Genomic DNA, 15,478 nt, shown 5'->3' with positions numbered 1-15,478 from the left:
TGAGCATCTGGGTAAACTGACAGCCCAACTTTGCTCTTTTTAAATTACAAGCCGCAGCTGTGATTCTGCTTGTGATTAATAATTCTCCATTATGAAAAAGAAATCTATCCCATGAATTTATCATAAGGTCTCTGTAGAGATCCCAACCGTGCTGTTGCACAAATGCAAACCACTAGAGGGAGACAAACTAATTGGATGAGGAAAGGAGCTTTGAGACTCCTGAAAACAAACATTTTTCAAAAACTACATTAAATTTGCATCCCTGGAACACAGGACCAGAAGACTTTTGGGATTAGGAAGCACTGAGGTTGTTAGTTTCTTGTTCAGCAGTGAAGATGCCCTTTGTGAAAAATCTTATGTGGATGGATTATACATCTATGCTCATTTATGAATATGCACACGTCAGCTTTAGATCATAGTTCTGTTAGTAACTAATTGGTAAGTCTAAATGAAATGGAAAGTAATACAGATGCTTTGTTAGCACCAGCCGCCTCCTGCATCCACAAAACCTTAGGCTATACCCAGTATACTTGAGAAAAAAAAAATACTAATCTAATGAATGTAAATTAATACTACATTGTAACTTTAACAGACACCGGCCTGCTGTCAGAATTCAAATGAGCCCCACATGCCTCACGTCGTGTCCCTGCTGACTCAGAGTGCAGCACACCTGACAGCTGGATCATGCAGGTGTCATATCACAGGTAAAAATCCCATGACTCATCAGAAAGCTTACATTGGAAAACTGTAATCTGAATAATGTAGTTTTAAAAGCACTGGCCTCAAAGTGAGCACCAGTCTGGCAATGGGCCATTTTTCTTTTGGAAATGCCACTTTTTCCCTCTTCTGGGAAAAAAAGGGAGAAAAAAAAAAAAAGAAGAAGGAGGGATTAAACAACAAGAGGCGTCACAGGTTAGTGAGTCAGTATCTTCACGCAAAAATCTACATGCAAAGGCATGGCTCTGCCTCTAGCTATAGCTACCTGCTAAAACTTGTGTCGCCTTTGAGGACCTTTTCCTTAAAACAAAATGTAAGGAAGGTGCACCACAGGTGTCTGAACTGCTGGCGCTTAATCTGCAGGTATAAATAGTGACAGATAAGCTGCAGCAGCTACTTATAGATAGCCTAGAGAGCTAAAGACCTATATGCCACAGGATCCAGGGTGCATACGGGGCTAAACACAGGACTAAGGACAGACAACACAGTTGTAATATCGAACAGAGCACCACGACCTGCATGCTGCACCTGTTGTTTAAAAAAGGAAATCTACATATATCTAAAAGTTTAGAAAATCTACATGAAATGTAAGACCAAATTTCAAAAATTACTTTTATCCTTTTTATTCTTCAGAGATGCGACATGACCCTCAAGGTAGGGAGAGCATGTACCCGACCTAGTATGGCTTCTGGGGAACTGTCAGCATACAAAGAAACACCACCCATAAACTCTTGCAGCTATGGAAGACTTGTGCGTCATTATCAGTCATATGATCGCAATCACCAATGCATGTCACAATCGCACAAACAAAGATATGCGTCATGCTCCGTGGCGTGAGGCAGACAGACTGATGACACAGAAGGCATGCAGGCAGGCACGCACACATGCACAGGATTTAAACTCTGAAGATCTGGAGAGGGAAGCAGCCTATCATTGTTCGTCGTTGGACACAGCCCAGAAAACAGAAGCTACACGTGATACTTGGCTTTGGCAGCCACGAGAAATGACACAAACCTTTATATCTATCCTCACATGTGCTCTCACTATATTACAGAAATTATAATATACTAATAAAATATCACAGCAGCTCGTGCAGCAGGAAGCACACATAGCTGCAGCTTTAGACTCAAAACAGGGAGGAAAGAAAGAGACAAGTAGCAGCTCTGATGCATATGCTTAATGTACAGCATCACTACCATGTTATGAGCCTTGTTGTAGGCATGGAGCTTTAAAACAACACTGAACCTCGCTGTGAAAGCCATTACACAGTTGCTGCACTCCTATTCACCACCATGCGCAAAGTTTACAGAGCAAAACAGATTGAAAGAACCAACAGATAGCAGGATTTATTTAAAGCTGTATTCACCCGAGAGGCATCTCGGTTAAAAATCTTACAGCTACAGGCTCTGACTCAGCCTCATCCGTTCCTCACAGGAAGTATTTACAAATGCAACAGGGATCACACAACAGAATGGGTAGGAAGGAAATCACTAGCGGCAGAAATTAGTCCTAATACTGAGCGGTAAATGGATATGAGCACAGGTAACAAGTACCTCATTACTTAATCCTTTCGCTAAATTAGTCCTTTAAGAGGTGCGATTATCCTGGATCCTATCATCTTAGAGACTGTGCATCCACGTGGAGGTGGTTCAGTTACTGTGCTTTTCTTCTACATTTGAAGAGCACTGGGTTACTATTTAAGCTCCATTTGAGCAAATTGCTTTAACTGTCATATTTGATAAGTATATTTTTGGTTTATTCATAATAACCAAATCCTTTCCCCTTTTCTTTTTAAAGAACTCGGCCTAAACTCCACTGGAGAAGTCAGATCCAAATATAAAGCCTCGACCGCTCCAAGACCAACACGGACATTACTGTTCTCATTTACTCATCGTTTCACTTCTCCCATGAGTGGAATTCATTCCCTCCCCTCCTCCTCTGACATCTTTACTGCCCTCCCTCCTCTTCATAGGACCCATAACAGGTTAAATTAGGGGTAAAAATAGCCCAAGCACCCTCTATTGTTTGAGCCACGCCAAATACAGTCAGAACACACTGAACTAGTTGGACCTGACAAAAATCTGCATAAAATCCGTTTTGAATATTTTGGATCATTAGCGAGAGAGCGACGTGGACAAAAGCAAGACTATTGCGATGATGGCAGACACGTATGGCTCTCCAGGAATGCTGCCTTTTCATCTTTTATTCATTCCTGCTAGTTAAGAAAACAAAAAGGGCCGCAACCCTAAAGAAGGGGGAATATATACATATACAGTACATCAACTGCACACACACACACACACACACAAAAAAAATGTACTGAGGGACAAACAGCATTTGAATACGAGCCCAGCAGAGGGGTTTACATTCAAAGAGATTGGGGGAGTATAGACGGGCCAAGTCTGAACTGTTAAGCGTGGCTCTGCACTGGGGAGTACAATACCTCCGGTGACAACACCCACTGAGGGCCAAGCCTCCTGATTTGGAGGGAGTGTGGGATAGGGTCTGAATGAAACTGGAGGAGAGGAGGAGGAGGGGGAAGATTGGACAAGAACTGAAGGAAAGAAAATACAGGAGTGAACAGAGGATCAGAAACACATCTGAGTGGGAATTATATGTAAAAGGAAAAGTGGGTGAAATTGCTTAGAGTGATAATTAACAGCGCAGATCTGGCTAGAGGGATGATGGTCTATCAGCTGGCTGACCACTGTTAATCTCTCAATAGTGTTAGGCTTGCCACAGAGTTATATGGTTCACAGGGCCAATTATAATATAATATCCCTTGTTACACTCTCACAAATCTTCTCACACTGCTATACACGTCCAAACACACCTTCTCAATGTTTGGGGTCTGACCAAGTATTCACCCTTGTTCTTTTCTGCATGCCTGCACACAAAAGCCCAAACCCAAAAGCTTTGCAGCTGCCACACTGATGTAGCTCTTGCTAAAAGCATTTCAACCTCCACCCACTAGCTTCCCCTTAAGTGAGAAGTTAGCATTGTCACTCCCCTGCTGGGATGACCTTGACATATCTCTGTGGGAAGCCAAAGTGTCAGAGCTTAGGCATAATACATACAGGACCTAAGAATGAATTTCACACGAACTGGGTGAAATGCTGTTTGTTAAAATGGTGCGTCTGTCACATCCTCCTTAAAAATACCAAGCATAACTTGAAGACCTAGGATCTTCATTTCCAGCCTGAGATCTTGACTGGTTGACCCCTTGAGGAGCCACGCCATCAGATTACTGAACTGCATTGGTTGCATTGGTAGCATTGATGGGATTTGTTGCCTAGCAGCTGCATACCCATCACAGATATGCCCCCACCACCACCAGGAACAATGGTCACATCCATGTTTACCAGTGAGGGTCTGTGGTGCGAAAGTGGAGAGATGTGGGACTCAAACATCTTACACTTGTGGCAGATGGCATTTTGCTACATTCACTGGATTCAAAAAGGCCAATAAATACTGCTACTATTAAATAACCTTTACATAGTCACATTCAGAGGATTTCATCTTGCAGTCGGCAAAGTGTATTTATGACAGAAGACGTTTAAGATGTGTTAGACAATATGGGTCTTTTTTTGCCTTCATAAGGAGAGAACGATGTCAGAACAATTCCAAAATATGAGATAACACCCAAGAATTCAGATTGTAAAGATGCCGATTTTCCTTATTGTCAGAGATACATCAGAACACACAAAAAACTTTCTGTGTCAAAACACATGCTGTCATTAAGCTCCGTTATACCAGAGAAATAACTGACGTAGGGCTGGGCGATATATCGAGTTTTTTAAAAATATCGATATATTTTCATACGAGATATAAGATGTGACAATATCGTTTATATCGATATAATCTATGTTACGTTATAATTATACTTGTGGAGCCGCAGGTTTGCCTCTCTTTCGTCCACTTTTGTCTCTACGCAACGTTACTCGGCCTCGCCTCTCCTGCACTGAACACAACTCCCCCTCCCCCATAGCTTCACCTGCAGGCAATGACAAGATGAAAGCGGAAAATCTCCGTTAGCGAGTTACCGTGCGTGGGGCTGGATGGCGTCAACGTGTTAGCGAGCTAACCACGCTAACGACATGCACGGCCTAAAATCCTTTCCTTTTCTCAAAAATCGACAGTGCGCCTTATGTATGAATTCTGGTTGTGCTTACTGACCGCGAACCGATTTTATGTGGTACACAGCGCTCAGCAATCTGTCAAAAAATGTTTTAATATGACTTTGCTAAGCTACGGAGCTGCACCGCTTGATGGATTGTCGGAGAATTACGGCTACAGAGGAGGAGCCTCGCGGAGTGATACGTACAGTGTGTGTATAAGGACCACAAATGGCACCTGTTCAGAGACGTGGAGCAGCTGTGAAATCTGTCTTTGTTATTATGCTCAGCGTCTTTTAGTTTACATTTTGACTGCACAATTGTGAGCTTTTTGTTATGCACAAAAACAACATTATTTTCTTTTATTTATGGACCATGATTATTTAATAAATGCTGATAATTTATTTTTGAGTAATATCTACGCTGTATGTAAATAAAAGTGCCCGTGTGACATCTGGGACACAGTGTGACTAAGAACTCTCTTTTTGTTCTTAACTTATGGCTTTAAAAAGAAAAATCGAGATATATCTTATATCGCCATCCAGCTAAAAAATATCGAGATATGAATTTTGGGTCATATCGCCCAGCCCTAAACTGACGCGAACATGGAGAAAAACAACAAAAGCAGAAGGAATTAGCACACTCTGAGCCCTTGACACGAGATGACTCACGTGGGATGCTAAGGTACTGGACAATGTGGTCTTGTCAGTTTTCTGGTTACGCACTTGGACCAACATAAGCTGTGCAAAACACTCAACTCCACACTAAATTAATTATAACCTAATGTGGTTAGCACAGCTGCATGTTGAGAACATCATCCAGAGCAGCTCCTATTTCATCAAATCAAATACTGGCTTGCAAATGATTCGATAAAGGCCATTGTCCAACAAAGCTGTACTGTTTCATTTGTGAATACTTGTGACTTTAATGGGCTAAAAAGGATAAAAGTGGATAGTTATTTGAAAACAAGCTTAATAATGTCAGCAAGTACAGTGATTCGACTAAAAATCCAGATGTACCAATCGAGTGTTAAAGTGCTTGAAGGAGCTCTTGTAATAATTTGTCGTCCAATGTATGAAACTGTAAAATAAGCATGACAAAGAGATATTCCGAGTGTGTAAACAAAAATATCGCCTAGTGACACTCATCTCCATTCATCTGCCTCTCCAGTCCTCAGTTCCCTCTATCCCAGATGATCCTGAAAAATGACAATGTAATTTCTGCTCCATTTATTTCCCATGCCAGCGACAAGCGTTCTAATTCACTGGTTGAGTCCTCACAGACTCCCCACCCTTACCTCCCATGCTGAGCCAATATTGTGTTTAAATCTCATGCTCCGATTGTCATGGATGAGCCCTGTATGGCACAATTCCATAGACAGTGTAATTATAATAGCACCCTGCGTCCATGCACATCATCCTTTGAACAGCTCAAGTGCTGACAGCGGAAGAGACCCAAATATATATCACACCCCCAAAACCAACACGTGAACAGAATGGCAATGGAAAAATGTTTGATATGTATTTTATTTTATGTATATTTTAAATAGCATGCAGTCTTAAATGACAAGCTCCAAAACATGCCCAAAACTAGACATTTTAAATGTGCAATCAGGTAAAAAACAAAACAAAAAAAAGGACCAACCTTGATGGTTAGGAGAACTCTGATTGGCCGGTTGCTGAAATCTTGGACCAATGAGATCAGTCTGTCTGTGATTGGAAGACCGGTCTATATTTTCCTGCTGAGGGAGAGAGAAGCAAGAAGACAGAAAAAAACAAAACAAATAATAAAGAGTTGCTTAGAACTTTGTTAAAGTAGCCAATGTAAACATGCATTATCTAAACATGATCAACATTTAAAATCACCAGTATATTACCCCTTTAAATGTCAGCTGAATGCAAATTTTGTTTTCTCTCCCCTTTCATTCATTTATTTTTAAATTAACCATTCATGCTGTGGAACTGAACGCCCACATGGTGGAGCACGTTCTTGTTGAAACTTGTTCGATCACGTAAAGGACCGATGTGTAGGAATTAGTGGCATCTGGCGCAGAGTTTGCAAACTGCAACCAGCTAAATATGCCTTTCTCACAAGCATGTAGAATAATCTTATGGTGGCCATCATTTCCATGTGAAACCACAACACGAGGCCCTCTAAAGTGCCAGTGTTAGGGTCGTTTGTCCTGGTCTACTGTCAAAATAAGCAACAGAAACAACCACTGATAGGAACCGGTGATTATACATGAACGCATATATCATTTTGAATAGTATATTCCATTTCTGGAAATCATTTTTCCTGCAGAGCTGCACTTTAAAAGGCGAAGCTATAACTAAACAGAAACAGCTTTTTTTCCTAAGAACATTTTAGGGGAAGTAAAAGCTATAAATGGATTGCCCTTTGTTATGCTGGCTTGAAGCAGTCCAGTCAGGACAAACTGTTCAAAAAGTCAGAAATAAAATAAAAATCAGAGTAAAAGGAGCGACCATGTACATTTGTGTAAACATATTCGTCTCAGATTTGTTTCTGGCACAGCTAGAGCAACTTATCATTCGTCTGTGTCCCGACTAGCGTCCCGCACAGGACCTGACACAGCAGGAGAGGGAACAGAACGTTCTGGGTGGACAGTGTTCAGAAAAACATCACTACTCACTGTAAGCACACAAGACCTCCTCTGACGCTGTAATAAAAGCTGCTACAGTAGCTTGTTCTGTCTCATTTAGAGTACAGACAATGCAGGCAGAACTAGATTTTTTTTTTGTATAAAAACACACCTCACAATTTTTTTTATTTTTATTGTTTTTTGAAACTATAATGGAGTCTGTGCCCCACATTGGAGTTAACAGGTCAAAAGCATTGCAACAAGCAGCCTTTTGCTAATACATTTAAGGTTTTAGGTGAATCTCATTAAATTTGTTTCCTTGCAGCGCAGTGCTTGATGGCAACAACACATTTAATCTTTATCTTGTTACACAAATGTGAGGCTAGCAGTGATTCCTAATCAAAACTGATTTTACACCGTAATGTAAACACTATAACAAGCTTTATTATTCTCATGCTGAAGTTTTAAAGCATTTTGACATCTAAACCCCACTAACCAGGACTGTTGAACAGTTCAAAGAGGATCTAGTCACTTTGAAATACTGTTGAATTTCACCCTGATGTCTCCATTCTTCAAAAATAATGGTACTGCTATACTGAATTAATGCACGTTTAACTTTTTTCTCTCCTCTGTTAAAAACCAAAGCCTTGGTAAAAAAATAAAAAAATAAACTGGTATACATGCTATGTACTTTGTCAGTGTATGTCTGTCGACCACAGCTACCCCCAACCGCTTTTCTATACCAACTAACCCAACCGCATCCAATCATTAAGCTGTATTGTTCAGTCTTTTATTGTCTTGAATTTCAGTGGTATTTCTCCCCCCCCCAGAAAGAAATGACCACCACACTACTACATTTGTTCCCATAACACAGCAAACCCATCATCAACACACACCGTCTGGTCCAGCTACCAGACTGTGACTGATCCCTACCCAGTCACCCAAGCAGTTTGGTTGGCGTGCAAGTGTATCACAAAGTTGCTGTGTGTATTCAGGACAGGATGGTCATGGTTGAGCATCACTGAGCAGAAGTGTAAAGACTCTTTCACACCATATACTGTTCTTCAATGCTGTATGGCATGGCTGTCTGGAAGTAAACCACACGCACGCACACCTCGTGTCTTACCAACAAAGGAAAAAAAAAGGTTATTTTTCCTGTATTCTTGCATTTTGTCATCACACCTCTGAATCTTATAAGCACAGGCACATATGCACAGACTTCCCCACCCACCCACATATCCTGCACACTATTAAGGGGCAAAAAGCAGGACTTTGACTGTAGGCCAAATTTTGACAAGGAGCACAGAAGAGCCCTTTCATTTTAATGAAGTTGAAAAGAACTTCAAAAAGAAGTCAGGAGGTTGAGGATTTAACCCTTTAAAAAGGGGTCAGTGGAAGGCCAGAGGCAAGGTTAAGGCACAGACGAAAAGGAGTGGAGGCTGGACCTCAAACACACACTAGTAGTTGATTCACATTCACCAGTAAGTGAAGTCATCATTGTTAACACAGCTCAACATTCCACTCTGATCCTGACAGTCTTCTCTTCACCATTGAGTTCAGACTGTTGCTAGTTTAGGTCGTTTCCATCAGTTGAATTCAAAACTAGCTCACGTGAGTATGATTCAAAAACGTCGGTACCTCAGCAGCCTTTTATTTAAAGCCGAGTTATCAGATTACAACTGTCAAGCAAGCGTCACTCACAAGCAAGGTTTGGGACTAACGCGTTATTAAGTAACGCGTTACAGTAACTACGTTATTATTGTGGTAACGAGCACGGTAACTAGTTATTATGCCAAAATCAGGAACGCGTTACTCGTTACTGGGATTTAGATAGGGTCGTTACTCGTTACTTCGTGTGGTGGCTATCGCGGAGCTTCCACAGATTCAGTAACATTAGCAAGTGGTGGAGGCAGCAGGTGGATAAAGGAAAAGGGACGCAGAAGCAAAAGAGACCCGAGGCGGCCGCCGGTCCAAGTGTGAACTGAACTTCAGGTAAGAAGTTCTGACCTGCAGTCTCTCTGGGTCAGATATGAACCAAGTTTAGGTGGAGTTTATTTTCCTTATTCTGACTTTTTCCGTACTGCGTGCTAGCTAACATGACGGAGTTTCTATACAGCTGGGTGGGTGCTATGAAGTTAATGATGTTGAACCTTATTTTGTTCATAAGTTATTAGAGTTGCCAACCGTCCCGTCTGGTATTCAGAGAAATATTACGCGTTTCTTATTGAGGTGAAAAGGAACAGTTTGTCCCGTAATTCAGCTACAATGAAAAAGGCACAAAGCTGGAGTTATTCTGTGTCTTTACGCTGCACAGCTGCCTCTTCTTCTCTCATTCTCCCCCCTCCCTCTCCCGTTTCTACTTCAATCATGAAACTGATCAATGATCAGCTGATCGGCTCTCTTGTTTGTTTATCGCCCACTTTGCGCCGAAAGAGGAAACCAGCGGATGTCGCGCTAAACAACAGCAGCACTTTTAAGCTTGATCAGCTGTTTTTAGAATTTATTTAATATTAATTTCTAGTATCAGCTGATGTTTGCTGGAGCCACAGCTGTAAACCTGCTGGTCATGATATGGTTTGGTTATCTGGTGAGAGGGAAACATGAAGATGAAACCAGGAGATGTCCTTACTGAATCATCAGAGCTGAGCAGGTGATGGAGAAACAGGTTTACCTTTTAGGTGACATGAATGAGTTGAAGGGAAGTTATGAACTGTTTCTGAGAGACAAATAACACCAGCATCCTTTTTTAGGTAGCTGACAGCTGGTAACTGTGCAGGGGCGGATCTAGCAAAGTGTGGCCAAGGGGGCAGGTAGGGCATTAACAGGGAAAGGGGGGCACAAAGAAATACTTTTTCTTATTCTCATTTAAAATGTCTAGCTTTTAAAAAATAATTATCTGAATCTTACAACAAACGATTGATAGATTGATGCATATATACCATCAAAACAGTGTACATCACTGTCACAACAGTGTTTGTTTTCATTCAAAGGCTTTATGATTTTTCCTATAATGGTGGGCCAGTTTCTAGTCAAAATGCCCGGGCCAATTTTCTTTCCCAGTCCAGCCCTGTATGCAGCTCATCTGCAGTCTGGTGTTACCTACATCTCCCTATTCAGAAGGCAGAATTTCTGAGTTCTGAGTACAATCGAAAGCACCACGACTGCAGTTTTTGTGTTGGATGTAAAAGGCGCACATGACTCTGTGACGTAGGCTAGAATCATGGCAGCAGTCAATGACGGTCCAGGCGTGGGATTTCTCTCGTGGAAATATGCACATTATCTTTTCCTTTCTATTGGTAGGTGGCACAGTGCACTTGTGGCAAGTAAGCAAGCTAGAAGACTGGCAAAGTTATGGAAGCAACACATTAACAAGAGAATTCTGAGTAAAACCAAAGTTACTTTCCCTAGTAACTAGTTACTTTGAAAGTAATGAGTAACTTGAAGTAACTGAGTTACTTTTGAGAGAAGTAACTAGTAATGTAACTAAGTTACTATTTTAAAGTAACTTACCCAACACTGCTCACAAGTGAGGGGAGGTTTTTTCCTCCTGCCTGGCAGCTCCATCTTCAACATCCTTTTTCCCCAGTACGTTCAATTCAAAATTTTTAACTTTTCAGTGCACACAGTAATTACATAAGCACCAACTGTGCTCATTTAGGATCCTTACTGCAAAACTGTCCACTTGTCCTCTGCACAGTGGACACTACACGCTTGACTGCAGTCTGCAGACATTAGAGAGGCTGAAGCTTTTAAGTATCACAGGATAAAAATTGCACTTTCTATTACCGTTTTAATGAGAACAAAAATTCTTTAAATATAAGATCACTAATGCTAAAAGGGTCCTAGTCTTATTTCAGACTGACCTACTGGGGAAAAAAAACAACGCTAATAGGCTTGTTGCAACATACAGTACATGAACACTAGGCAGCAAGTGGAAATCCCTTATTACATAACTAACTAGAATGAGATCAGGAGGTCACACTAATGTCTGCTACAAAGCTTTGTTGATTAATTTGTTTATACTGTGGAAACGTAGCTGTAGCTGTAGTTAAAATCAAATGAGCCATGGCAGAGCTGGGCCATGACAGACATTTGCATAACATTACAAGACTGAGGGCTTTAATCACCACTTTTTAGTCTGGAAATGTTATAGTAGTAAACCATTTCAGGTTTTGTGCTTATAAAGAAAAGAAGAGCCTTGAATATCCTTTACAGATCCTTATGACTGCTTAAAGAAACTACAAAAGTTGTTAAAAATGAACAAACTCTAGTTTTGCCCTCACGTGTAGCATACTGCTGGTCTTAATGTTCATGCACTGACAGTAAACTGGAAAAGTGAAAAGATGCACATCTTCACACTGCATAAACAAGGACAGTCTTTAGAAACTCCGAACTGCTGATGTTAAGCCCAAATGACATGCAAATGCTCAGGTAACTCTTGTTATCACTAGCATTAATATTAGCGTCCTGGGGTTGGTGCATGTTTATTCAGTGAACATTTCGTGACAGTATTGTTCACTGGCATGTGGAGATCTCTTTAGATGGCATTTTAGTGTTTTAGTCCTTGTGTCACAAGGAACTCTCCTTGTACTCTCCATAGTTACATAAAACCGCATACACTGACATTTATACAGACTTTGACTTGGTAGGGCATAGTGTAGCTTCCTAGCAAGCGTCCTTTACTTCATCAGATGTGCCTAGTTCTGCACATATAGATCATTTAGCCAGCAGTCAAGATTATCAAGATTACATCTGAAACAAGATTAAAGTGGTGATATAATCCCTGGAGTATAGAATGAATGTTATCTTTAGCTGAATCGGTTTGGTACTGCTGCTTCAGTTTTATCAGGGAAAATCTTCCACAACCCTGGAATTTCACAGTGAATGGGTTTTCTCATCCAGTGAGTCAAGGTACATCTGTTATAGGTGAATGGTTTCCAAACAGCCGAGTGAGCGAGTACTGCTGTGTGTGTGTGTGTGTGTGTGTGTGTGTGTGTGTGTGTGTGTGTGTGTGTGTGTGTGTACATTAACATCCATATACTACAGCTCTAACAGGACCCGCCCAATCCATTGGCAAAGAAATAAGAGCTAAATGATGTCTCATTTCATTCTGAAACAGCCTCCAGTCTGTCTTTAATTAGTGCTGAATAATCTAAAACAAGAAAAATATTAATGCAGGGCCAGATGCAGGAAAATTATTAGCCTACACATATTTACACTGCCATCTTTGGGCACCATGGTTTTTTGTTTGTTATTTTTTAAATTCACTGTGCCTTTTCACTTTCTGGCAGCTTTTTCAATAACTTGTTATTAAAAATAAGACCAGCAGATACAATATACAGCTGCTAGAAATTGCTGTATATTGTAGTAGAACCACTGACACAAACCTACTACATATACAAGTATGTGAGCACATGTACATAAAAGAAATTTGAAAACTGTGCCAAAATAAATGAATCGACACAGACTAGCAGACTGAACTGTATCGCACAGCCGGACTGGCCTGCTCTGAATGCTTGGAAGCCCTTTGCTCCACTGAGGGTGATGTGATGATTCTGCTAAATCTAACAGCAAGGTCAAAAAGTCAAGTTTGTTCTTGTTCCTCTGCAACAAATGATGGCATTCGCTTGTAAATCAATGTCTGTGGAAATTTGAATTAAACAGAAAAAGACAATAAGATCAGGGACAACTTGACCAAAAGACATAAATCCATATCTAAACCTCAGCAGCTGGGACAGCTGAGGGGATACTGAGTGATGGAATTTGGTCATGTGCAGTTTGTAGAGTGAAGTTTTATTCATAACCATCACACCGTTTGGGCCAACTGTGATGTCACCAATGCAATCTTCTCCTGAATTACGGGCATCACCATTCAGGAAAATCCCTGGCATCAGCACTAACATGGGAGTAGAAGAGTTAAAACAAACAGGAAGCAGAGAAAGCACAGAGTCTCTGCGCTCTAATATTCCACATCTACACAATCGATAATCGCACACTCATGACACCAAAGCACAGTTCATATTAGTAGCTGTGACATCACTTGTTGTGCAAAGACCAGGTGTAAGGAGACAAATCTGACTCCAAAGTCAGCCAAAGTTAAGGATTTTAAGAGAAATCATGAATTAATTTAACAATTTAGTTTACTTTAGTATCTTTTTGGAGCCTCAGAGGTCCAGCCAGCTGCTGCTCTTTGTGGATTCATCTTAGTAGAATGATGCAACCATGCCACGACAAGTTACTGACTCGGTCTTTGATCAGGTAGGATAAAAGAACATTTTTGCCCTTTTCCCAAAAAAAAAAAAAAAAAAAAAAAAAAAAAAAGAATATCTCAAATGAAATATTTCCATTTACCTGATAATTGGGATGATGCAGGAAATAATCCGGACATCCGGCCACAGCCATGGCTTACGTTTCTCAGATATTTTTTTTTGCAATTGGTTTTGATATTAGGTGCTCAGAGCGACACCTGTGGAGAAAGAACACAAATGGAGCTTAGTGGAAAAGTACAAAGGAAGCAGGGAAAAGATAAGAGCGTCCACGAGAGGACGGATGAAGGAAGGAGAGGCGGATGACACAAGGAATGGAAGATGAAGTCTGAAGAAGACAGATATAGCACAGAGTAGTACTTAACCCACATAGACTACACAACGTCAACAACAACACAGAAGATATAATGGTTGGTTTAGAGAGACATCAGCACTTGTTTCAGAATTCACTCATGTACCAATGAATGTTGCTTGAAAGTGACTTCGAAGCTGGAAAATAAGGGTGAAGAAAAAAAAAAAAGCTACTTTTAATACATTTTTGAAAGGTGGGCAGTTAAAGGTCAGCTGTGTGTACAAATCAAAGTAAAAAAAAAATCCTCACACTACCAGGTTTTCATATTTAAAACCAGCTTAACCCTACAGAGGGTTAAGCTGGTTTACAGGAGAACAAAGGCTACTTGAAACTGCGGCGTTAGTTTACTCCACCATAAAAGTGCATTCAGTAAGCCAAAACAAACTTTTGCTTTATTCACATAATACAGCCAAATAGGGCTGCCACGATTTGTCGACTAGTCACGATTACGTCGACTATCAAAATCGTCGACGACTGATTTAATAGTCGACGCGTCGTTTGAAACTTTGTACGATCACAAAAGACGCAGGAATAAGTGGCAGGATTTAAGAGTGTAATAACGGACTGAAACAGAAGATGGCAGCATTGCATGTACAAGGATGTCAGCTACCGTTAAACCCCGAAGAAGAAGAAGAAGAAGAAGCAGCAGCTGTGTCCCAGAATTCATAGCGCGGCCCAGCGCAGTTTCCAACAATGGCGGCAGCTAGTTAGTTTAAATGTTACTCTTATTATTCTTTCTGGGTCACAAAATAAACGTTTAACATATTTTCAGGCGAGAATGTAGCTGTGTAAACCTCAAATATCTGCTCAGTTTATCAAGACACCACATATTTTCAAAAGCGCTCCGACGTTTTCGGAGACATCTGTTACCCACTAGCTCGTTAGCGAGCCGGGGGCAAGGCTCACTAGCGCCCTGAGAACACCGGACTCCCCGCAAATCGTTTTCAAACCCACCACCGTCTTTCGCTACTCAGGTTAAATATATATGAGTCACTTAGATAACTTAAAATGTTATTGTTTGGCTTTTTTTTTTTTAGTATTTTATTTGTTCCTGAGTAAATCAGTTTGTCTGAGATTAAAGTTATAGTTTTTACACAGCTGAATAAACGTCAAGCAGACAGCTGATTATCAGAAGTGTGAGATGCTCCAGAATATACTCCAGTGTCCTGTTATATTTTAGATAGCAAGGAGTTTATTAAACTTCACCGAAACAATCTGCAAATTTCATTAAAATTTAATAAACTATCATCTTGTCTTTATTTTTAGTTAGCACAGACCTTAAACACTTAAAGCTGTAAGCTAATGATAGTTATATAAGAGCAGATGCTGCTGGTGCAATAAGCTGTAGTTTTACGTCTAATGGATGATGATCTGATTAGTCGACTAATCGCAAAAATAATCGGTGACTAGTCGACTATCAAAATAATCG

The 15,478-nt window shown here is 40.6% G+C and overlaps 1 protein-coding gene across 3 annotated transcripts in view; it reads right to left on the bottom strand.

Annotated features, from left to right (window-relative positions):
• Positions 1 to 15,478, bottom strand: part of grb10b (growth factor receptor-bound protein 10b) — a 64,504-nt gene that overhangs the window by 33,596 nt on the left and 15,430 nt on the right. For 2 of the 3 annotated variants that reach the window (XM_026185943.2, XM_026185945.2), the window contains exons 2-3: positions 13,783 to 13,897; positions 6,477 to 6,573 (exon numbers count right to left, since the gene is read on the bottom strand). In XM_026185943.2, coding sequence (XP_026041728.1) covers positions 6,477 to 6,573; positions 13,783 to 13,833 — 148 coding nt within the window. In that variant the 5' untranslated portion in view covers positions 13,834 to 13,897. The remainder of the gene's footprint in view (positions 1 to 6,476; positions 6,574 to 13,782; positions 13,898 to 15,478) is intronic. The other variant, XM_026185944.2, reaches the window with a different exon arrangement.

The sequence above is a fragment of the Astatotilapia calliptera genome, chromosome 11 (assembly GCF_964374335.1).
Source record: "Astatotilapia calliptera chromosome 11, fAstCal68.1, whole genome shotgun sequence".
Taxonomy (NCBI): Eukaryota; Metazoa; Chordata; class Actinopteri; order Cichliformes; family Cichlidae; genus Astatotilapia; species Astatotilapia calliptera.
The sequence above is the reverse complement of the archived record's forward strand: the minus strand, read 5'-3'. Positions and strand labels throughout refer to the sequence as shown.